At 46.7% G+C, this 24,246-nt stretch overlaps 1 protein-coding gene across 3 annotated transcripts in view; it reads left to right on the top strand.

Annotated features, from left to right (window-relative positions):
- Positions 1-24,246, top strand: part of CCDC112 (coiled-coil domain containing 112) — a 111,428-nt gene that overhangs the window by 77,034 nt on the left and 10,148 nt on the right. For 2 of the 3 annotated variants that reach the window (XM_090038400.1, XM_090038399.1), the window contains 3 exons: positions 9,907-10,028; positions 18,086-18,207; positions 22,539-22,628. In XM_090038400.1, the coding sequence (XP_089894526.1) occupies positions 9,907-10,028; positions 18,086-18,207; positions 22,539-22,628 (334 nt within the window). Of the gene's footprint in view, positions 1-5,375; positions 5,512-9,906; positions 10,029-18,085; positions 18,208-22,538; positions 22,629-24,246 lie in introns of those variants that run through there. The other variant, XM_090038398.1, reaches the window with a different exon arrangement.

Genomic DNA, 24,246 nt, shown 5'->3' with positions numbered 1-24,246 from the left:
GCCTATGGGGTAATGTTTACCCCACTGCCCCCTGAGGCCCTCAACCACACAAATGCCAGCGCCTACCCATGTTACAAGAGGTGCAGCAGCAGGTACAGCACATGGTAAGTTTGCCATTGAGGGGGGTGTCCCTTGGCACGTGTTAACATATTAATATTTTGGGGTAACTTGAGTCTTTCTTATAATTGCCTTTCAGAAAATCCATGCATAGTAGAGGTATCCTCCCAGACTCCTCCCCTGGGCTATGCTGCATCCTGAGCGATTGTCAGCAGTCGCTGAGAGTCAAGGATGACGTCTGTCAGGTTTGATGGGTCCTCAGGTGACTGAGGAGCCCGATTCTAGATATACAGATTTTTCAGCAATGGGGGCATGTTGTTGCGCAGGGGAGTGGGATTCGCAGCCCCAGATTGGTCTCATTCTCCTTCCTCTGCCACCACCGTTCCACCTCAGTATTGACTCAGGCCTCGAAGTGGTGTGTGCCTTGGTGGACCAGGTGGTACCACACTGAACAGTCAGCAGCTTGCTCCTCCAGCCATTGGTGTCAATCTCTCCATGTTTGAGGGCGACCTTGAGTGTATCTTTGTACCATTTCCTTTGAGCATTGGTCAATGGAGAGCTGGGAAAAGAGAATTTGGCGAGGGAGGTGGTTCTCGGACATGTGGATGCAGCAGCCCATCCATCAGAGTTGATTTCTCAAGAGCAAGGCTTTGATGCTGGTGGATGCCGCTTCACAGAGGACGTTTGCACTGGTCCGGTAGTCCTCCCATTTGATCCCCAGGATTTAATGCAAGCACTGCTGGTGAAAGCTCTCAAGGGTCTTAATGTGGTGTCGGCAGATGGTCCAGGTTTCACTGCAGTAGAGGGTGGTCAGCACGACAGCCTTGTAAATCAGAACCTTCATTGACTTCCAGAGGTCTCTATTATCGAAGACATGTTGTTGCAGCTTGAAGAAGGTGGCATTGGTACAGCTGATCTAGAGCTGGACTTCTTCATCAATGGTAGCCTGTTGAGAGATGTGACTACTAAGATACGGAAAGTGCTCCATGTACTCCAGAGCCTCCCTGTCTACGTAGTGAGGGATCTTCAGCTGACCTGGGAAGGGTTGATTATATATAGGAATCGACAGACATCATGCTTAGAGAAATCCCCAATGGGAGATTTTGTAGCCTGTAGGGGGAAGGCAAAAAAGTGGTTTTGGGAAGATGGGCAAAACCCGTTGTCTTTCTTCCCCTGCGAGACTATTGGAAAATGAGAAATAAAAGAAAATTGAAGATAGAAGATTATAGATAATAGAAATAGAACAAGAAGATAGAAAAGAATAGAAATAGAAAACAATAGGGTAATGAATAGTAGAAATAGAAGGTCCCATGGTCCAGCTGGCCCCATCCAGTTGGGGAAAAGTTTATTTATGTTGGCTGTTTTTTAGTTTTATTTTTTCAAGCAAGAAACAAAAAATAGTATGTTTTATGTTTGCATATTATGTAAATAAAGGTTTATACTATATAAATAAAGGTTTGTAGTAAGTAAAGGTTTTAATTTATAAAGTTCCTTCTGGATGTGGGGCTCCATGAGGGCAGCTACAGCTTCAGGGAGTTGGGGGTATGTTTGGGGAATTAGGGGACTACTGGTTCGCCAGCACCCCTTGCTGCATATGAGTACCAAAGAGATCAGTAGGGTAGATTATATGTGGCTCCCCTGCTGTAATTTACTGTGATTTGCACACTGAGCTTAATTTGATTTAAAGGCTGTCATCCGTAAACAAAGATGTAGCAAATCATTTCGGTTTTAATAAACCTATTTAATTTAGTGAGGATTAAAGAATGACACATGTACAAGTGCCCCTAGGCACTAACCACTGAAACAATCTTGGTTCTACAGCAGTTGCAGCAGTGATATGAATACTTTTGTATCATTGCAAACAGTAGTATGTGGATGTAAAGTGTGCCAGATTGATATCAACAGTGCCAAACAGCTCTTCTATGGATAGCACATACTGGTTTTCAGTACTACTTCTGCTACAATAGCTGCCATTTCAAGAGCTCATCTTTGTTAAAGCTCTTTCTTTTTTTTAATGGTCTCTGCACAAGAACACTATGTCATCTACAAACGTGTTTTTAATAAAGTACTGTCTCACCCTCCTGGCCAGCACAAATATATTAGCAGACACCATTTTTAGAACTTCTGGACGAGATCTAGGTTTTTGTCAGAACTGCACACAACACAAGTCTGGAGAGTTCAATATGGCACAGAGCTAATTTTTTTATTCCTTCAATCTGCTGTATCCAGAGCTCATCTCTGGCATAACAGAGAAAAGAATTAAATTTTTCAGAAATGCCAGGCATTCATTGCTCCTCTTAACTTGAATGGAAGATAGAAATACTTGGTACATCTAAAAATCAGACACAGTGTACTACACTGCATACCCAAAAATCAGTGGCCATTTCTGAAAATGTTAATCACACTATCCCCTCATTGGCAAAGTCCCTTCTCTCCCATACCAAAATCCCCCAGCATTAAAAAGGAATGCATATTAAATGTAAATCTGATGAATGCAATAGCACCTACTGTGCATGTTAAATAAAATGAGGGGTAGTAGATGGGACACATTATCAGGTATGCGCCTTTACTTAGATATTTAGCCTTCAGTGATAACAAAGCCCTTATTAAGGATAAACTCTCAGGCAAATCAACACTTTGTATAGGGCTTGTAACACAAAACTAAACTAAGAGGTGAGTAAGTATGTTAGCATTTAGTTTTATGTGATTAACTTGTTGTAGTTAATGAAAAACCTGAAGATACAATCTTAGCTAGAAAGAATTTTAACTGAGCTCCTTTGACTCATCAAACTAGTATTCTGTAGTGGAAGTAGATTCAGCAGTTTGTGACTTGTATGTAATGACCACTTTTCAGTGCAGATGCTGGGAATACTGAAGGGCTAGGCTTTGTCCAACCCAGATGCCAGAAATACCTATTATGTGATTACACTGGTACCTCTGACAAAGTGCAGTGAGAAATGATGCAAAGAATTCTGGGCCATATGCATGGAACGTGCTTTACAAATATCATATATGGATTTGCCATAATGAAGTTAGCCAGCACAACTGAATTATAGATAGCTTTACTCAAGAGTATCATTCAGATATTGGAGCAAAACTGCTGATGTTTTGAGTACGTCACTGCCTAAACAGCTAAATTGCTAAATCCAGTAAAAGAAAGCTCAATATGGCTTATAAACTACAAATAGTTGAAGCAAAAGCAAATACAAGCAAGTACTATCTGGAGGAACTTGTCTCTACCAGAGTAGTGCAGCATTAAGACAAAGAAAACTTGGAAATATTTCGGTGGAAAGAATAAATATATTTTTTCAGGGCACTGCAGGTAGTAATCTGTGAGAACAATCCTCCTTAATTTTCACTGATGACTATTTTCAGGTTTTGAAACATTTCCCACTACTAGTTAATTTCTATTCAGGGCTAGCTACATAGAAATCACTAACACAAAGAAATCAAATGTAATTGCAGTCATAAAAACAAAAAGGAAAAATACAGCAGGAAAGTACTCTTAAAAACATCAATTAGGCAATAAAATGTCTTCAGCACAGGCCGTTTGGTTAGCATCTGGGAATGCTTTTGTGTGCTGCAGCTGGGAAAAGCACCATTTTATGAAGCCTTTTTAGCTAGCAAAACCATTATTTGAATAGATTATTTCTGTTTGGCAGAAAATGTAGTTGACAGCTCAAGTTTAATTGGAACGTAAGTAAAAGAAAAAACCAACAAGATCTTGGGAGTTCTTGAAAATGCACTGAAAAATTAAAAACTTTTAATTTTATATTTGCAGTATAATGAAGGACGTACTTTGGCCTTCCTGCATCAATGAATCGGTAGGAAAATCTAAATTAAAAAAAATGAATAGGGTGCGAGTCAACAGCTAACATCTCCCCACTTTCTGAAGCATTATTTAGATAGGTATCTTCGCCTCTACATCCTCTGCAAAACCAAGAGACAGAACCAAATTAGTTGCACGTAATGTTTTCCCCAACTAACTTAGGCCACAGGCTTTACAGAAGGGGATGAAGTCATAGAGGGTGGGTGGGTTGGGGGAGGTGGTAACTCTAGTGTAATCTCTGACAAGCACCACTCACTTTTTCTGTATTTCAGCATTCTCTATAGGGCAACATTCTAGCTCAGCTACAGCCCTGATCAAACTTCCCTGGCTGTACATTCACCAGGGACCTGTAGTTAGATCTCAACAGATGTTTAACTTGTTCAGTCTGGGCACTGCTATTGGCTTCTTGCCTTTAGAAACACTCCTGAGGTACAGATATGCCATCCAGTTTGCTTTTCTGGGACCCAACTACCTTGAACCTGAGATTAATGCTGGCTCCCCCATGCATCCAATAGCTTAAGCACAATCCTCCTAGAGCTCCAAGCTTGTAGTCACTCAAATTTGGGTTTACCCTTTCATGGGGCACAATAGCTAACAGACAGCCTTTTCATGGGGTTTTCAATGCAGTCACAACCCACTTTAGATGGAACAAAGGGATACCACGCAGATCTAATAATCAAATAAACCCTGAACTCAAAACTTCTCTCCGTCCTCATCGCTGATAAACGTTCTTCAGGATTTGAGCCGCTGTCCTAGCAGGGGTCCGGACTCCACACCTAGGTCAGATTTCTTCTCCAAACCACAGAACCTTCCTCCTTTCAGGTTCGGCCACGGAGCTGACATGGGCACCAGGCTGACACGAACACCAGTCTATACGAGCGTATGAAAGTCACCGCTAACATGTAAGCCCGTGGCAAGCCGGAGTCGCTGCTGCAACATTAGATCATCCTTTATTAAACTGTGATACTTTTAACTGAGTGCTGGAGCCACCAGATAAACTGGGAAGAAAGGCGACCTTGCTGGGAAAGGGTTGCAGGGCTGGCTGGGATCTCCTGGCCCATCTAGTCCAGTCTCCTGCATTTGCAGGCTACTGTTTGTCTGACAGGTTCTGAACCAGAGACCAGGGGAGCCTTTTAACTGATGTCACCGAGCAGGGGAGCAGGCCCAGGAAGGGCCGGTTGTATCGGGGTGGGCACCAGGACGGCAGGGTCTTGTCTCAGGACCAGCTCAAACAGGAACTGCAGCCCCTGAGGGAAATGAACCCTCGCCCTCGCAGCGGGGCGCATGGCGGGATATCACGCTGCCATCGCAGAAGGCTGCCCGGGCCAGGTGGGATGCCGCAGGCAGCGGTCAGCCGACCCCAAACCGCTTCACAGGCAGGAGCGCGCACGCGCAGACACTCCCGCCTGTGCCCCGCGCCGCCACTAACTCTGGGGGCGTGGTCCCCTGGCTCCGCCCCCAGACTGCACTTGAGACGAAAGGGGTGGGACCAAGAAACACCTCCTTCCTAAGCCCCGCCCCCTAGGCCAGAGCCGGAGGAGGGGGCGGCCCTTGAAGCGCCGGTCGGCTTCAAGATGGCGGCCCTGGCAACGGCGGTGGCAGCGGCGTCGTCTGGCCACCAACAGGTAAAGGCCGCGCTAACTCCTGGGTCGCCGTGTGAGCTTCGCCGCGCCCGCTTCTTCTCCCGCCCCAAGCATGAGCCCCGGACTACACTGGTGCCGAGCCGGCGGGGGCGGGGAAAGGCGCTGGACCTGGTCCCGCGAGGGAGGGGTGTGGCCCAAAGCAGCCGGCCCTGCTCTGAAGCAGCGTTGCTGGGGCTTAAATATGAAACGATCGTATTGGAATCTTAAAATGCTCTACGGTATTTGCTGAAAAATATGCAAATAAGTCTTTGCTATAATTAACTAGTGAGTGCGTGACAACTGGGACATCAGAGTTAAAGCATTTCTTTATTTCGAGGCAAGTGGTTGTAAGAAAGTCCTGGCAGCAAGCCCAGAAGTCAGTTAGGGCTCCCTGAGAGCGAGTATTGCATGTGCTGCATGAATAAGCTGCATCAAAAGTGATTGTACATTTTGAACACTTACTGTTATTGATCATACAGGCAACCCCTGCTTAATGAGGTTTCAGTTAGCGCTATTTCGCTATAGCGTTCATTTAGAAGTGATACCCGATTCCCCTGAGCACTCTGCCAGTTACACTGTAGCGCTCTGTGGAATCTGAGTTTCGGCAGCAACGGCAAGTGGAAGGTGAATGAGTGGCAGTGAGTGGACAGGCAGGCATGAGGGCCCAGGGCAGGACAGGCCCAGGCTGGCACATGGTGCCAGAGCAGGCAGCAGGGGGTGGGTGGAGACAAGCAGCTGCAAAAGAGGGAAAGGAACACGGGGGCCCAAGCCTGTGCCCAGGGCCAGTGCTGGTAGGGGCCCACACTTAGGGTGGGGGGCAGGAGCATGGGGCCCGTGCTGGTGTATGGGGCCTGTGCTGGTGTGTAGGGCTTGTGCCGGGGCCAGTGGAAGCCTGCACCCAGAGCAGGGCGGCAGGGACTGGTGTCTGGGCTGGAGCAGACGGAGGGTGGGGAGAAGCAGCGACAACAAAGGTGAGTAGTGTGGGGCCCATGCCAGTGTCCAGAGCCAGGGCCGGCAGGGGCCTGTGCCCAGAGTGGGGTGGCAGGAGCACGGGGTCCGCGTTGGTGCCTGGCAGCAGTAGTGCCAGTGCCCAGGCTGGCAAGTGGGGCTGGAGAGGCCGGCAGGCAGGCGAGAGAGGTGGGGAGAGGCGGCAGCAGTGAGAAGCAGCAAGGGGCAGCTGGGCATGAGCATGGGACCATGCCAGTGCCCAGGGCCAGGACTGGCGAGGGCCCAGAGCGGGGCAACAGGAACGCGTGCCCAGGCTGGTACGTGGGGCCAGAGCCGGCAGGGGAGTGGGAAGAGGTGATGGCGGGGTGGGCAGTAACTAATTAAACTCTATTTACATTCGTTTTTATGGAGAAATGGGTTTCGCCTAGTGCAGTTCTGCTTAACGCTCAGTTTTTCTGGAACCAATTAAGAGCGCTAAGTGGGGTTTGCCTGTACATTTGTACAAGGGAAATTATTGTACAAATACAATAATTATTATGCACCTGGCAACACCACTCCGTGGGGCTGTGCAGGGCTTGGCAATTTGACAGGGCAGAGGAGGGCGTTGAGCACCTCTGAAGTAGATGACCTCTGGAGGTCCTTTTCAGCCTTACCTCCCTCTGAGCTGTACTAGGGCGGGGTTGGATGTGCCTCATGCAGTGCATGGGGTTAGGCCACACACCTGTGGGCCAGATGGTTCATCTGCATGGGCTAGAACTGCAGAGGGAATTATGACAAGAAGCAGGTGCTGAATTTATTCGGTAGTTTCTTTGGCTTGTGGTGGTGTATTGGCATGCTGGCTCAGCCCTGGGGGTATCTACGGTTGATATCATTATTCTAGCACCATTAAGCTCTTTACAGACTAGCATAAAAGTTCGGCCCCTGCACCAGCACCTTGCAACCTAAAGCAGTGACTTTTTTTTTTCCTCAACCAGGGTGCTGCAAGATCCTTTTAAGGGTGCCACAGGGTGGCATGTAATATTAGCACCGTTAAGTGCAAACATCTATATGTGTCATAGAGTCATAGTCATAGAGAAGTAGGGCTGGAAGGGACCTCCAGAGTCCAACCCCCTCCATAAGGCAGGATCAGCCCTATCCAAACCGTGCCCCACAACTGTCATCTAAATTCTACATACGAGTGCTGTCAATCTGACACAGCACAGATTTAACACCCTAACCTGCCAAGGGTAAAGCAAAGGAACCAGGGAGCCAACATTCTGCTTCTCTAGAATGTGATCAATATGTGCTCAAGAGGCCTCGGTAGAGGGTTATGCCCCCTGCTACAGAGGAAGGCAAAACCCTCCACAGCCCATACCAGTGTCACCCTGGGATATATGATTTGCAAGATGATCCCAGAGATTTCAAATTGGAATCCCTGGTGTTGAAAACATTCCTAGCTGTTGTGGTCTGAGTTCTTTGCAACAGAAGAATTACTGTGTTATTTTTTCCATAGTCAAAAAAAAAAAAAAAAAAAGGAAATGTAAGTAAAGAGGTACTTTCCATGGGGTTCCTTGAGCCTAAAAAAAAAGGGGTTGAGATCCACAACGCAGGGGTTTCAAACTCAGCTGACCCTGTAAGCTGGATCAGGCTGTGTGCAGATTGTCGGACCAATTTTGCACATTTGATCCAGCTCAGAGGGCCAGTCCAGACCAGCCCCAGATCCAACATGCAGGGGTAGCTCAGTGTGGGCATCACATACAGCATATCCTAGACTGGCCCCACATGCTGCATGTAACCCATGCAGGCTCCAGCCCTATGTGCCATGTATAACCCAGACCAGTCCCATGTGCCACATGCTGCACGGCATGGGGTCAGTCTGGGATGTGCACTGCATGTGGCACGCATGCCAGATCGTCTTGGCACTGCATCTGGATTGCATGGCTGGTCTTTGGGCCTGATGCAGACTGCCTCAGATTCAGTGTATAGGGCTGATCCAGTAAAAGCTCTGCATGCAGTGTGCTGCCCCCTGGTCTGGCCCTGTATGTCTTGTGCCTGGCACACCCCAGACCAGCCCATGCGCTGTGTGCATTGTTCATGTCGGCTCCAGCCTCCATGCAATGAACAGTGTATGCAGTATGGGTTCTGTGTGCCACATATTGTGAACAGCAGGGCCAGCGTATGGCACGGGCAGTGCATGGGGCAGGTCTGAGACCCACAGGCAGCACTGCGAGCTGGATGATGTGGTTCCATGAGCCAACCATATCTTTGACACCCCTAACCTAGGGGATCTATAAAATACCAATGAAGAAGCTGGCAGGGATGAAAGCTTTTCAATGAAGCAGAGTACACATCTTATTTTTATATTTTTAGTGGACATTTATTTGTCTAAAAGGACAAATACAAAAGGAGAGTGACCCTTAAAGAAGAAAAAAGGGGCTTTTTTAAACCAGGGTAATACTAATTACATACTTATTAGGTACTCTTCAGCTGATAGTTAAAAAGAATTAAAAACTGGAATGCCCTGCCTCTGTTGAGTTGATTCTTTTTAGTCGCACCTTTGGGTCAGTGACGAGTGTCTTACAAGTTCTCTGCTTCTTTTCCCCATAGCTTTCCAGCATAGAGAACTTGTGCTGTTTTCTTGGGTTAACAAGGCCTTAATCATTTTAGTTGTGGCTACTGCATGTGGAAGACAAATGTCTTGTTTATCTATGCCAAGAAGTTCTTGATTATTAGGGTTGTTTTTGCCTATAGAAAAGCTAACTCTTACTAAACTTGCTGTGTGGTGGTGTTGGTGTTAGGTGGATATAATCTGACGAGGGAAATATGTACTCAGCACTGATTGAATCAAGTGAATACAGATGGGAGAGCACAAAGAAGTAATGATCGACAGTGGTCTCAGCTTGGCAACTGCCTATATAGCACATGCTTACTATACATCAGTAGGGATTGCAAAATTGTACGCTAACTCACCAATAGTTAATGGTAATATTGGGAATATTCAAAGTTGTTTGTAAGTAATTACAAAATTTGGAAGGTATATTAAACCTTATGCTACAAGTTTTTAACCACTTCCTAATTTCTGGAGCTCAGATGAGATCTTTTTGGGTAGATATTTTCCTAAGTACGCCTCATGTCAGGTAGTAACACTTTTCTTTGAAGCTTCTGGTTTTGGTCATGGTCAGAGGCAGAATATTGGGTCTGATCCAGTACTGCAAATCTTGCGGCATGTAGTGATTTGGTATTTTACTATATTTCTTTAAAACATATTACAGTTTTCAGTTTGTTTTCTTAGTGCAGTATTAAACCACTATGTGGCCATTTAAAATAATTTGAATTACACTGAAGTTGTACTTTTAAATTGGGTTCATGCTAGGTCTTTTATCTTACCTTATTACCAGTGACACAAATAAGTTTTTAAAACGCTAGAATAGTTTAAGTAATAAAGAGTGCTGCATTTTGTGTTCTGTACAGAGTGATAACTGCTTCAGTACTCCAGGTGCTCGTCAACACTTTCCGTTTCAGAACTGGAAGACGAAAGCTGAACAAGTTAAGAAAGTTGAATTCATAAGAACAGCAGAGAAACTGAAAAACCAGTAAGTTAAAAATTGTCTGCATAAATGTATTTTGCATAGTGTTGTTTTGGGTGATAGACTTCTGAGGTGATTTCAGATTAGTTGCTAAAACAGTAAAGGGGTGTTATTATCTTAGAATGGGGCAGGCAATTATTTTGGGCAGAGGGCCTCTTGATGAGTTTTGGCGAGCTGTCCAGGGCCACATGGGTAGCCCCAGCCCCTGGTCGCCGTCTTGGGACCGGAAGTCCCACCCTCTAACCCCTGACCTTTGCCACTGGAAGTCCCTCCCCTTGCCCTTGGAAGTACTCCTTTTGGAGAGGTGGCCTTAGAACCTGACCCCTCCCACAAGCAAAGACCCATCCCATCCCATCAGGCCGCAGATGTCAAAAACTGGCCAACCCCCCACCCATCACTGGTGCCAGCATGACCTAGTCCTGACCCATTCCTGCCCGCCCCCACCCCCTTCCCCTGTGGCACAGCAGAAGCCAGCCCAGGTCCCCTCACCAGCACAGCACCCTCCAATGCTGTGGGAATGCTCCCGTCCTGAGCAGCAGGGGGCTCAGCCACAGTTTTCCCTCCCTGGTGCCGCCCGGCCGGCCCATCCCATCCCATCCCATCCCATCCCACCCCCTATCAAGCAGTGGCTTCCCCACGTGCTGCTGCACTTTCCCTCTACCTACACCAGCTGGTCCCAAAAGGCAGGAGGCTCCACCGCCACTTCTGCTGGCCAGTGCCAACCCAGCCGTGCGTCCCCAGCAGCACGTGGGAAGTCAGCTTCAGCCGCATGCTGCTCCGGATGGAACAGGCTCTGCTGGTTGGGCACCGGCCAGGAAAAGTGGCATGTAGCTGAAGCTGGCTTCCCATGTGTTGCTGGGGATGGGAGGAGCCTGGCTGGGTCGGCACTGGCCAGCAGAAGCAGCAGCAAGCATGCACATGCGTGTGCGCGCACCCCCCTCCCCGAGCTCAGCAGGTCAGTTGGTGGGGGGAGGTAAGGGGTGGAGGCCAGATCGAGGCCCCTGCAGTGAGGAATGGAGTTCAAGAGCAGCCCGGTAAGTGGGGCCCTGGGTGAGTGGTGGGAGGATTGAGCCCAGGTGGGTCATCCAGTCATCTGGGGGTGGGGGGAAAGGGCTCCTGCTGCTGTGTGCACCCGGCAGAGGCCCCAAGGGGCACGTGCCCCCCATTAGTGCCCAGTGGAGGCAGATCCTGCTGTGGGCTGGGCTTTGTGCCCCCAGCCCTGCTGCAGCTGGCTCAGGAGTGGCCCGATGTCACGTGTGTCCAGCTGCTCCCAGGCCAGCTGCAGCGGAGCTTGGGGTGCAAAGCCCAGCCCACAATGGGAACTGCCTCTGTGGCACACAGATCGGGGGGGGGGGGCACATGCCCCCCCCCCCCAATGCAAGGCAGTATGGTGGGCTGCAGCAGTGGTGAGAGGGAGCAGGGCTGGAGCAGGGGCAGGCCCTGCACAGCTAGGGCGGGGTAGGATGGAGCTGTGAGCAGCTTGTCTGGAGGAGGGAGTGTGGACCCCCAGGAGGGCGTGGAGGGGGTGGCGCTGGGATTGTGCAGGGCAGGGTGGGGCGAACTGCAGCTGCCAGCTGGGGCCAGGTTGTTCCTGGTGGAGGCTGAGGCTGAATGGCAGTGGTGCTGGGAGCGGGGCTATTGGGGTGTGCAGTCACACAAAAATTCGCTGTAGTCCTCTCAACCCCGATCCCAGTGCCACCACTGCCCAGCCCGATTGCGGTCCCCAGTCTCTGCCAGGAACAGCCTGGTGCCGCTTCCCACCCCCTCCCCCCTACTTTAGGGCATGGGGGTCATGTTCCCCAGATCTGTGTGGGGGAGGGCACGCTGCTGCTGTGGGCAGTTGCTGAGAGGCAGTGCTGGGCTGTTCCCAGTAGAGGCTCGGAGTTGTGGTTGGGCTGGGCGGTGGCAGTGCTGGGAACGGAGTTGGGAGGGCTACAGCCACTTTTCCGGTGGCTGCAGCCCTGTTCCCAGTGCTGCTGCCGCATGGCCCCAGCCTCTGCTGGGAACAGCCCGGCCCCAGCTGCAGCCCGCCCTGCCCTGCCCTGCCCTGCCTTGTATAATTTCAGGGGCACTTGCCGCCCCTCTGGGGTGGTCCCCCTCCCCTCCCCCCCCCCACGAGCCACTCATGGCTCCATCCTGCCCTGCCTGTTGGGGGAGGAGTAGGGGGGGCTGTAGATCGAAGCCCCAGTGGTGAGAGAGGGAGTGGGGCTAGGGCTGGGTCATCTCCCCTTCCCCCACAGCCTTCCTGCTGGGGAGTCATGCCCCCAAATACTGTTTTCTTCCTCTGCCTCAGTCTGTACCCTCCTCTTCCCTCCCCACAGACTTGCCTGCTGGGGGGGGGGAGGGGTTGGTGGTGGCACAGGGTAGATCTTGGGTTCCTTTTAAATTTCAAAAGTGATCTTCGGCTTAAAAGGGTTGGAGACCACTGCTTTAGGGTATTCTGGGACATGAGTGTGCTCTCATTCTCTGCTGTTGATACTGGTTCACTTTGCTTGGAATAATTAAATATAAACCAGAGAGAAGGTATCTCAGTATCCTCCTGGTTAGAGCACTCACAAAGGAGGGAGCTGATCCTTGAACCTCTTGCAGTTGATCCTGGGCTGGGGCGGGGAAGGGGCTGAGGGAGGACACTTATATTCCACTTATTGCTTCACTAAATATTTCACTATTTTATATTAAATATTCATCAGAGTGGAGATGATAACCCAGGTCTCCCTTCCCCCTGCTGGAGTGAGGCCCAATGAAAAAACAGTTATTCCATGCAAAGTAGGACAATTTCAGTGAGAAAACCTGCACCCTAGAATACTCAGTAGCTTCATTCTTTTAGAACAGTGATTCTTAAGCAGACTCCCAGACACCATGGAGTGCTGCCTGATCTTTTGAAGGGTGCTTGAAAAAAAAAGTAAAGTGTTAGGAGATAAACTAAGTAGATAAGAGCAGACTTAGGCTTGTTCATGTCTGTATGATCCTACTGCAGCACTGTAATCTGTAAATTATTTTTGAAATTCAGTGCCACACAATTCACAAAAGCTATGGAGGGATGCCAGGGGTACAAAAACATTAAGAATCATTGTTCTAGAAGGTGGCAGAGGTACATTCAAGTTAACTTCAGGCAGGGGAAGGATTGTTTGAAACGTGTCTCCAGCATCCTTTGTTAGTGCGCTAACCATTAAGCTATTGTTTAAAAAGGAGCAACACCCCCTTCTCCAACTGTATTTTGTGAGTATAGGCACCTAATTCAGGAAAGGGTTCATAGCTGTGATTCTTCAGCAAAAGCAGGTGCCTGAGTATCATCTGGGCATTTTCTACTGGCTGATTCAGACAGCTGCTCTCTCAACCGTGATAATAGCTGGTGGCTGTGGATACCATTCCTACAGTATATTTACATGGCAGTCACAAAAGTGCTTTAAACTAGCTAGTTCAGGTACCAGTCCCAGCCTGGCTGTGGCAGTGCAGAGCTCAGCATAGGGATATTTCCTTTGTTACTATGATTCTTAGGCTCTTAATTTCCAAAAAAAAAATACAGACGTATATTTGTGCCGAACTCTGGGCATTGCGTTCCACTAGGTGGCAAGGCCCCTAAGTTAGTCAACTTCCAATCTTTGTGTGGCTGTAGTCCAGAGCTGCACAAAATGGTGGATCCAGCTGGTAGCCAGACTTCCACTTCCCAGCAGCCCTTGCCTACATGGTTGGGGCTAATCTCCATGGAAACCCTAGGCTGCACCTGTGCTGTGATAGCTCAAGGCTGGGATCTCCATGGAGACCTGCCCCAGCCGTGCTGGTAAGGCGCAGGGCAGGGAGCTGCTCAGGAGCTGCTGGGATCATGTGGCAGGAGCAGCTTGGTCCGGGGCCAGGGCAGAGCGACAGTACACAGTCTACATGCTCTGGGCAGGGGCGTGCAGGCAGCAGATCACGGCTGTGCCCCAGCTCGGTACCAGGCTGTCACCACTGCAAAGAACCGGGGCAGAGCTGTCCTCCGCTGCCTGTGTGCCCCTACCTGGAGTGTGCAGGCTGCAGATCGTGGCTCTGCCCTGGCCTTGGACCTAGGTACCCCCGCTGCAAAATCCCAGTGACTCCAGACAAGCCCCTTGTCCTGCTGTGTGCCTTGTCAGCATGGCTGGAATCAGTCTCCATGGCAGCCCAAGCCTTGCACTATCACTTGCGCAGGTATGGCTGGGGTCTCCATGGAGACTGGCCCCAGCCATGTGGGCAGGGGCTTCTGGGAAACGGAGTCCACTACCAGCCCACGGGCTGGACTTTGCCTGCCCCTGTCTAGCTCTGAGTGTGAGACCTGGATCCAGAATCTGGAATCCTTTAAGTTTTGCTATATTGTTGACCTCATAAAGTGGCAAAGATCATCTGTCAATAAATCTACAAAAGAACTGTCACAGCCAAGTTAGCCGTTTCTAGCATTAATGTCTGCATAGCTCTCATTCTTGTTTAGATCACTTATTTATTGTAGAAGTATTTGGAATGTGGTAGAACCTGGATAATTGTAGGATTAGATTTATTGGGCCTTTTGAGGATGAGCATTTGCAAGCTAACAGGCTATATACAGCTTTAAAAAACAGCTTTGTGGGACTACTGCGGTGCTGTAGCCCAGTGGAGAAGCTGCCTGCTTACTTTAAAACAGGTTTCTGAGGAAAGGACAAGCCTTGCAGCTGTTTGTTGCAGCATTTATTTCAATGGATGCTGCAAGTCATTAGGATATGAATGATTCATGTTCTGCTGTACAAGCGAAGATTTTTCAGCAACTTTGAAGCAAATTTGTCAGTTTACACTAGAGCTCCATCTGTGTCTGCAGTGGCGTTGGTGCAGCTAGTTTCCCAGCTCTATCCCTGCTATGCTCCACTTCTTAGTGATGGCTATTTGTAAGGGTTTTTGGCACTATGGAGGAACATCAGGAAAAATAAATAAGAAACAACATAAATAATGTTTCATTGGGGGAAAAAATGTAAATATAAATTGAACCCTAAAGGAATAAGCTACTTCAAAAAATAGAAATAAACAATGTTAGCAAGTCAGAGGTGCCATTAAAGGAGAAAAGTACTTACCCTCCCCCCATGCATACATATAGTTTTATTATATTACTATCAGACATTACTGTAACAACGTCAGTTACACTGGTGTGATTCATTAGCACCTTCAAGGCACCAGATATTTAAAATGGAAAACAGAGGAAGAAACACAGAAGAATGAAATGACATCAGACCCATAAATACGTGGCAGTTAGCCCAAGTTTTCCATCCAGGTAAATCTTGGGTCCCAAAGATGCTTTTGCTATGCTCAAAACATTGCTGGTTTCCTTCTCTTTCATTCCCTACAGTAGTAGTCACCAACTAGTGGATCTTGATCTACTGGTAGATCTCAAAGCCTCTTGTGGTAGATCTGAGAGCCTCTTGGAGTCTATCTGAGGCTGGGGTTGAGGGCTGAGTGCCTGCCTGCATGCACACGTGCCCCCCATCCCAGCAGGTCAGTCCATGGGGGAAGGAAGGGGTGGGGCCTAGATCAAGGCCCCTGCGGTGAGGGATTGCCACTGAGGCAGGAGGGGGTAAGTTGAGTGGGGCCCTGGCTGGGTGGGACTTACCTACTGGAGAGGTGTGCCCCCCAAGTAATTTTTTCTTCCTCTGCCTTAATCTGTTCTTCACCACAGACTTACCTGCTGGGCAGATTTACCTTATTTATGCTTATCTGAAGGAACAGCCTGCTTCTTAGTCTTTTGTTCATCATTAATGCTAGTTACATTGTTATTTAGGGTATGTTTAGGGTGCTGGGGCCGTGCATTGTGGCTAAAACATGCCCTTCTCCAAGCATGACCCTACTGTCCACTTCTGCTGACCTTCCAAACTTGGTAGCGTGCTGTAAAGCTGCTCCAGTGGCTCTTCCCAAGCAGAATAGGAACTGTGGACAAAGACCCCCCCACGGAGCTTCATTGGTGTGCTGCAAGATTTGAAGCATATCAGTGGGCATGAGTGAATGGAATGTGTTGAAGAAGCCTGACCAGGAGATGCTGCCACCAGGACGTAGTTTCCTTTGATTGCCTTGCTTCTAATAGCAGCCGTGAACTTGGCAGGTCCTAGGCAGTTTCAGGACTACTAGTAGAACAGCTGTAACAGCAGTGCTGCGAGGATGAACTGCTGAATCCACACATGGTAAACAGTGTTCTGCTTAAACGCCCCCTGTAGGCTGCTTAGATTGTATTAATACTCCCATTACCCATACGAGGTAGGGAAATACTGCTATCCTCTTTTTACAGTTTAGAAAAAGGAGTCTGAGTGATTTGTCCAGGGTCAGACAAGGGTTGTGTGGCAGATCAAGGACTTGAACCCATGTCTACACAATTTCCAGATTATAGTTACAGATTCTTAGCTTCTTGGGAGATTGGGCTCCATGTGCCTCCAGATTCCCCAATCCTCAATATCCCGGGCCCCAGGACAGTCTGGTTCTAAGACAGACCACAAGGCAGCCCTTGAGGCGGACCCCAGAGTTCCAAGTAGATCTGGAAAGAGGGTGGAAATTACATTTAAAGAGAAACTTCTGGTTTTCTGTTCCAAATAAAAACATTATTTTATTTCAAATTTGGATTTTAAAATTACGAGTGCACTGATAAATATTTTCTTGGCCAATAGCAATGGCCAATTATTAATCAGCCATATCGGCTGATACTGATCTGATGGCTGATTTACAGGAATGCAGCCGGGCAGCTTGAAGAGCAGCGTCCTGCCGGTAAGTCTGTGGGAGGGAAAAGAAGTACGGGGGGGCGGGGCAGATTGAGGCCCCGGTGGTGAGGAAGGGAGTGGGGCAGGGGCAGGCACTGTTTAGCCAGGGTGGTGAATGTGATCCCAGGGTAGGGCGTGGGGTAGAGGTGCAGGTGGCTCGTTGGTGGGGAGGGGGGCTAGGGAGGATGGTTCCCTGCTGCTGTGCACACCCCTAGGGGAGGCATGGGGGGCATGTGCTGCCTGGACTTGTGTGCAGGGCAGGGGTGGGCTTTCCACTGGGCTTGGGGCCAGGGGCTGTGTTGGTCTCTTCCAGGCGTGGAGGGAGATTGGGCCAGGGCTGCAGGTGGGATGGGCAGTGCTGGGAGGAGTGGCTATGGAGTGGGCATTGGCCCCCCCAAAATTCCTCGTAGCCACCCCTCCCACTGGTGCTGCCACCCACCCTGAGCGCAGCCCTGGCCGAGCACCCTTACTGGGAAGAGGCTAATGCAGCCCCTGGCCCGCCTTTGTCTTGCACATAAATCTGGGGGGCACATGCCCCCCATGCCTTCCCCGCATTCCTTGGACAAGTCACCTGCAGCTCTGCCCTGTGTCCTGTCCTGGGGTCTCATTCGCCACCCTGGCTGGGCAGTGCCTGCCCCTGCCTCACTCCCTCCCTCACCACTGGGGCCTCGAACTGCCCCTCCCATGCCCTTTCCCTCCCCCCCTGCCCCTTCCCCTCACAGATTTACCAGCCAGATGCTGCCCTCCAAGCTGCTGGGCTGCATTCCTGGCCGCATGCACGCGGCATTTATTGGTGACATTATTCGCTACACCAGCCAAAAAAAGACGATTGACCATAACATTAATGTTCCTGTTATCGGAGTCGATTCGATATGCCACCAATTATATCGGTGTGCTTCTGTTTAAAATCCCAACATCTTGCAAGGTGGGATTGCTATTCTCTATCCATGTAAGATATGTTGTGGTGGCTACTCCTAGAGCAATGGATGTTAAGTACAAAGCAAATGAAGCCATGTACTTCTCCAGGCCCAGAAAATGGTGCGTACATTTTGGATTAACAAAATATTTGTTGGAGGTGTGATAACACACTAATTACAAGGTAGGTTGAAAGGAGTTATTTTGATTAATGTTCCCTTCATAGAGCTGTTACATTCTGTAAGGATGTACTTGTTGTCTGTAACATTAAATGAAACTCGCTTTATTGCATCAAAAAATAAAGAGAACTAGTCTGTGCTCTTGTAGCTGATTTCTAAGTGTTAATGATTATGACCACAGATTTTTATTTTCTGTTAGTCTTCAGTTATTTTAAAATGAGATTTCAGTTGCATAAGTTTTTTGTTTCAGATTTGCAACTGTAGAAAAAGACAAAAATGGCCATCTCTACAGCAAGAAGAGTGATTTCAGGATGGAATACAGCACACTGGAAGAACTGGAACATAAAATGACTAATGGCAGAAAAGCTGAAAGTAACGCAGTTTGTTTGCTTCCCCATAGTCACTCCCCTAAGTGGTTTATTAACTCATAGAACAAAGCAAAGCAGGAAGTGAATTCTGATGATAATGTAGAAAATACTTTTATGTGCTTTTTATAAGGAGCAGTAAGAACTGCATTATTTCAATATTTACTATTATTAGCCATTTTTAAGCAGTCTTGCATCCAGAGTATAGTGAATATCCAGTCTTTGTAAAATTGCTTTAGGAAACCATTCATATCAGGGATCTGTTAAAGTAAACCTAACAAGATGTAATGCAGCTTAACTGAGGGTATTTAGTTGAAAAATTTAAGGTCACGGAAGCTGGAAATTCTACTGCTCATCTTCTGTGTGCATGATCTTGCCCCATAGTAAAGCAGAACTTACGCTCATAGAGCTTGAAGGAACCTCACCATATATTTAGTCCAGCACCCTGCACAGATTCAGGATCCTTTGTTCATAAATGATCCTGGATAAATGTGTATTTAGCCTCTCTTGAAAAATCTCTAACAAACAAGATTTTCAGCTTCCTTAGGCAGCTTGTTCCATTGTACTACTGATATTAGTGTTAGGAATTTTTGAGACTTGATCTGTGGTAACACACAGATGGATTGGGAATAGGGCAAGACTGAAAACAGCTTTTGTTTGAGGTAACTTTTAATTTAGCATGGGGTAGGAGTATGCAAATGCTCAGTTACTGCTGAACAGTTGATGTGACGTAAGGCTGGGGTGTCAAATTTGTTTGGCCTTGAGGGCTGGATTTGGACCCATCTCCAGGGGCAGGCCAAGTGGTGATGGTGGCTGTTGTGTTGGGTCAGGGAGCCACCAGAGCTAACACAGCCATTGCTTGCCTCACCACTAAAGCAAGTACCAAACAGGACTCTTGTGCCCTGGAATTTGGCAGTGGGCACTGCTCTCAAGTTCTTGGTGCATCCTAGGAACTCTTTGAGCTGAATGACATGACTCTGTGGGCCAGATCCAGCCTGTGGATTCTGTTTATACTCTTCCTATAAAATTTGTTAGCCTTGCAATAATTTGTTTGTGAGCCTCTGCCCTAGGGTGCAATAAGCTTATGACAGCAGCACAAATAATTAAGGAGTCTAAAAGTCTCCCACAGTGCTTTGTGGACAAGTGTCTGGATATGCCAAATCTTTGAAGTAAAGAGAAGGGCGCTAAAGAATACAAGTGCCAAATAATCTAATGCGTATTTCAGATTTTGAGAGGATAGATCTAGTAAAAGGTTTACCTGTTGTTGGGTAGACTGCAGATCGTTGGCTCATTGCAAATACTTTTGAATTGTGCTATGCAAAGAATGAATTTTTTATTCCGTTCTCAAGCTTAAAAATCATTTAAAAATTGGTTTGAAACAAACCAGATTGTAACCATTTTCATTTTTCTTGCCTAAGTGAAAAGATGATCAATATTATTTTGTTAGATATGAAGCATACCATTAGACCCAGAAGAAATCCTTCGTTTTGGGGCCCTTTTAAAATGTAAGAAAAGCAAATGAAATTAAGAGCCATTAAGGAAATATCCAGCAGTTCAGTCATTAGAGAATTCACCAGGGTACAGGAGGCCTGAGTGTAGTTTTTTTTTTCTACCCTAAGGAATTTTACGAGCTGCAAGGATAACACCTGAATTCTCATCAGAGGGTGTTCTGAGGAGGGTCTCTCTCATTTTTCTCTTTTCAGAGCTGTTTTTCTTTGTGTAGGTTCTGAGTCATGATACAGAAAGCAAAAAGGAGTGGTGCCACTGCGTCCTTGCGGTTAGGACACTTGGGAGATGAGACACTGGGGTTCCACTCTCTATTCCAATGAATGCTTAATTATTATTGGTAGTGGAGCAGCGTGATGAAATTCAGGTCATACCTATAAATTTGAGGTTTAGGATGCTTTGTGACTGTGATCACCTTTGTGGCAAATTTTTTCTATTTGTTGAAAATATTTTGCTCACCTAAATTATGGGATGGCAAACACATTACCTTCCCTAGCAAGAATTCAAGCAAACATGACAAACTGCATAGTATGTCAGTCTAAAGAGCCCAAGCTGAAAAGGGAAAAGGAAGGCAAAGGGAAGATGCTAGTAAGATCATTTTACATAGTAAAGTTTGCACTTCTTTGATGGTGGGTTTTTTTTCCCCTATCCTATATACCAGGGGTTGCCAACTATGACCATAGGGCAGATTCAGCCTGCAAAGGGGTTGGGTGTGGTCTGCACTTCCCTAAGGGCATGACTATTCCCCAGCTCTTGATCTAGTCTGCATTTTGCTAATGGCTTGTCAATCAGCTCTGGCTGCTCTAGCCAGCTGCTGCAGCCCCTGTGGAAGGCTGCTCTTCCTTGCTACAGCCTATGCTCACTGTCACTGAAGGGGAATGGTGGCCCATGGTGTCAGCTGGGTTGCATGGTTGCCGACCCCTGATATATACTTTTTCTTCTCTGCATGGCTTTAAGATAAAAATAAATATTTAGAAGGTACTTAGGCAAAAAGGTTCCAAGAGGGTGCTACAGTTAGAAAGGGAAGATGAAGATGAAAGGGGTAGTGATATTGGACTAGGAATGCATGCTTTAAGGATAACAGGAAGATTTGAAACAAAGGGTTACACAATTTAGGGCTTTGAGAATGTTGGAAACCTGCCCCAGCTTGACACTTACCAAGTTGCTGTGTTACGTCACTGGAGTCTTGCGCATTTAAACTTTCCTTCAATAGTCCTGTTTCTTCCCTTGGCTGCTCTTGCACATATTCTAGGCACAGACTCTGTTACAACTTTCAGGGAATAGGACCTTACAGTGCAGTTGCCATAGCCCGCAGACTAATCAGTAATTTTAAGTATACGCTTTCCCAGAACACCATCCTCATATGCATTCTCTATTTACTATTCTCTATTTACTATTCACCTCTTCATTTGAAAAACAGATGCACAAACTTTGGTGTGGGCACATGACACATTTACAAAGATGTAACTTACATTGGCTTATATGTTCATGAAAGTTGTACTGCTGACTGGAAGAGCTGGTTAACCAGCTCTTTTAACTCTGCTGTAGATGTTGTTACAGTACCATGAACCATGTAGTGGAGAACCAGTAATACCTGTGTGCACTGAGGCTATCCCAGCATGAAATGAACAGTGTGGACATGTGACCTGTACACTGGAGTAACTTACACCAGTGTATAATTACTTACGACTTTCCTGAGGTACCGTTACTCTAGACTGAAGTGACTTTTACTGGGGTAGGGCTGCTTGTTGTATGCCTGCTCCCAACTTACACTTACATAAAGGCAGGTACTGTATTTTCTCACACATTCTGCATCTTTTTCCCCAAAACCAGCTGGAGAAAATTGGTATATGCATTATACATGAGAAAAAGGGCTTCTCACAGGTCTGGAAATTTGTGGGGAGAAGGAAAAGGGAATGGTGGCAATATTAATTACCATGGCTTCAGATCAGGTCCTGGCCCCCAGGCCCACTATGTAGCCCCCAAACCTCTGGTAGTTGCCTGCACTTCAAGATAAGATTTTTTCCCCCTTTTTTGGGGGGGACCTTCCAAAAAGAGGGCATGCATTATATTTGGAGGGTATATTATACATGAGAAAACATGGCAATACCAGTGGAACTGTGTTGTGTACCTGCACCTTTTATTACAGGCTCAGAATGATAACTTTTTTGTAGCTAGGACAAGAAGTAAATAAAGATTTAGACCAAAGAAAAACCTGTACATTTCTATTTCCTTACCTCTCTGGATCATCATTTGGGCTTGGGCCAGATTTTTCTAACAACCCTTGGGTCCTTCTCTTGCACAAGGCTTTTAGAATAATGGAGGAGCTGTCTCTCTTGTGCAACTCTTTCACCTTCCTCACCTGTTCCTTTAGTTAAACAAAGCAGTTAGCCCTCTGTGTCTCTGAGGTGCCTCTGAATGTCCCTTGCTACCATACTCATAAGATTTGTGTTTTTCAAGACCCAGCATTAACAGAAAGTGTCCTTTGTTCTCGTTTGAAAATGTCCTGCTTGCTAAACCTTGGGCCTCTGCCAAGAGGTTGGAGAAAACTGGTTTAAGTAGGGATATAGCTATTTGAATGGGAGCCACCAAAGCTTAAAACAATGCATTGCCCCTAGCAGAGGAATTTTGTGACAATCCTATAGCATGTGGTTGATTCCACATACTCTGCAGTATTCAGTGATGTGGAATTGTGAGATCATTCAGAATTCCTAAGTTGCATGTAAACGGGACTTTCATGTCGTTAGAGAGAGCCGGCATAGGAAGTTTGAATTTGATGCACAATGAAACTGTTAAACATTACCATTTTTTTTTCTTATACTTCCTCCACAGGAGCTAAAATTGAGCAACAGCTATCAAAAATACATCATAATGTTAAGAGACTTCAGTGCCAGTTAAAAGATGTAAAGCCTACTCCAGAATGTAAGTTTTGTTGATGAACTTTAAAATACTTTTTTAAACAAAACATTCATATCCTCAGTTAATTGTAACAGGATGTATAACTACAGATTCAAGATGTCCTTTCTCTAGTCTGTTTTTCCTTCTCTAAAACTTCAAAGGCAGGGGAGTGCAAAGAAAGAGCTGAGGCTCCCAGAAGTCACTGGGACTGTTTTTCCTTGGAATAGGCATGAGTTTCTGTAGGCCGTTGGAACGTGGCACTTCCTGTGCTAGCATCCTTGTCATTCTTTTTGAGTTATAATAAACAATTAAGTTTAATTGATATATCTTTGGAATGTGGATATAGCATTATATCTTTCTGCCATCTGTGATGGGGCATTAAACCAACATAAAGGCAGGTTACATTTAAGCAAACCAGATTGCTGTTAAAAAGTGGAATGTTTTATAGAGAATGAATGAAGCACATTCAGCATTGAATTCCTTGAACACCTGGAGTGTTGGTAATGGGAAAGCTGTTCACCCATAGCTTACCAGCTCTAATGTAACACAGACTGGAGATAGAAATCTCTTACCAGCTGGAGGCTTTATGATGCTTATGTTACATATGTTAATCTTACTCACTTTTTATCTACAAGTATCTGTGACACAAAATCAAGTTGCTGTCTCTGGAGAACTGTCAACAGGGCTTCCAAGGCATGAATGAGCATAAAAACTAAACTAAGGCCTTATTTGGATGATGAATTGTATCAACTTAATCAGCTTGTTTTTACACCATATCCTGCCTTTGATCTCAGGGTAATTTCTGTGTTCTTTTAAATCCAGTGGCTGCCTAATATAATATGCATAAGTAGTCCAGGTGTAGGGAACCAGAATTTTTCCCTCCCTCTTTTGCTGGATGCCCTAATACCAATTCTGTATCCCTCTTTTTCTACTTTTGTTCTGACCCCATTCTTGGCTGGCTCTGCCTGTTTTCCAGGTTGCTGATTTAAGAGATGTAGGCTTGAACCCCTTAGACTTTGTGGGGTAGGGAGCTATGACCCAGGTAATCAGTTTCCTTTGAGTGCTTTAATAGGCTGTTACACATCAGGTAGTTACACTGCCATTATAAGGCACCTGAGACTGGAATCCAAGGGGCTGAAGGCATCTAATGTGTCACCTGAATCGGACACGTAAACTCTAAAAGTATAGGGTTTTAGAGCACTTTCTGTGCTTAGTGTTTCATATAGGTCTTCCTGTTATCTCACCTACTTGGTGTCTAGGCCCTCTTAATCATCTCTTGGAGTCATCTAATTTCCCCCCAGTAATTTGTATAGGGTGCTTCAGCACACATTCCCATTTCCTTAGATCACTGTCTTAGTACCAGGAACATTTTGTAATTGTTAATGTTGCTGAATCCAAAATTGTAAGTGCCTAACAGACCAGTTTGAGTTTTGTTTTATTTTATTTTATTTTTTTTGCTAAACCTGACATATACCTATTTTTAGTATCTGGTGGAGAAGGGTGAAGACAAATAAAAACGTACATATTCATCAGAACAGCAGCATGCTCTGTCAGTACTGATAAAGAATTCCTTCATATCAGCAGTAGTTTGTTAATTCATTATTTTAGTTGCATTGAGGAAATTGGGTGTTACCCGTTTCAG

The sequence above is a fragment of the Crocodylus siamensis genome, chromosome 3, assembly GCF_052110815.1.
Source record: "Crocodylus siamensis isolate JL-2025a chromosome 3, ASM5211081v1, whole genome shotgun sequence".
NCBI lineage: Eukaryota > Metazoa > Chordata > Crocodylia > Crocodylidae > Crocodylus > Crocodylus siamensis.
The sequence above is the reverse complement of the archived record's forward strand: the minus strand, read 5'-3'. Positions and strand labels throughout refer to the sequence as shown.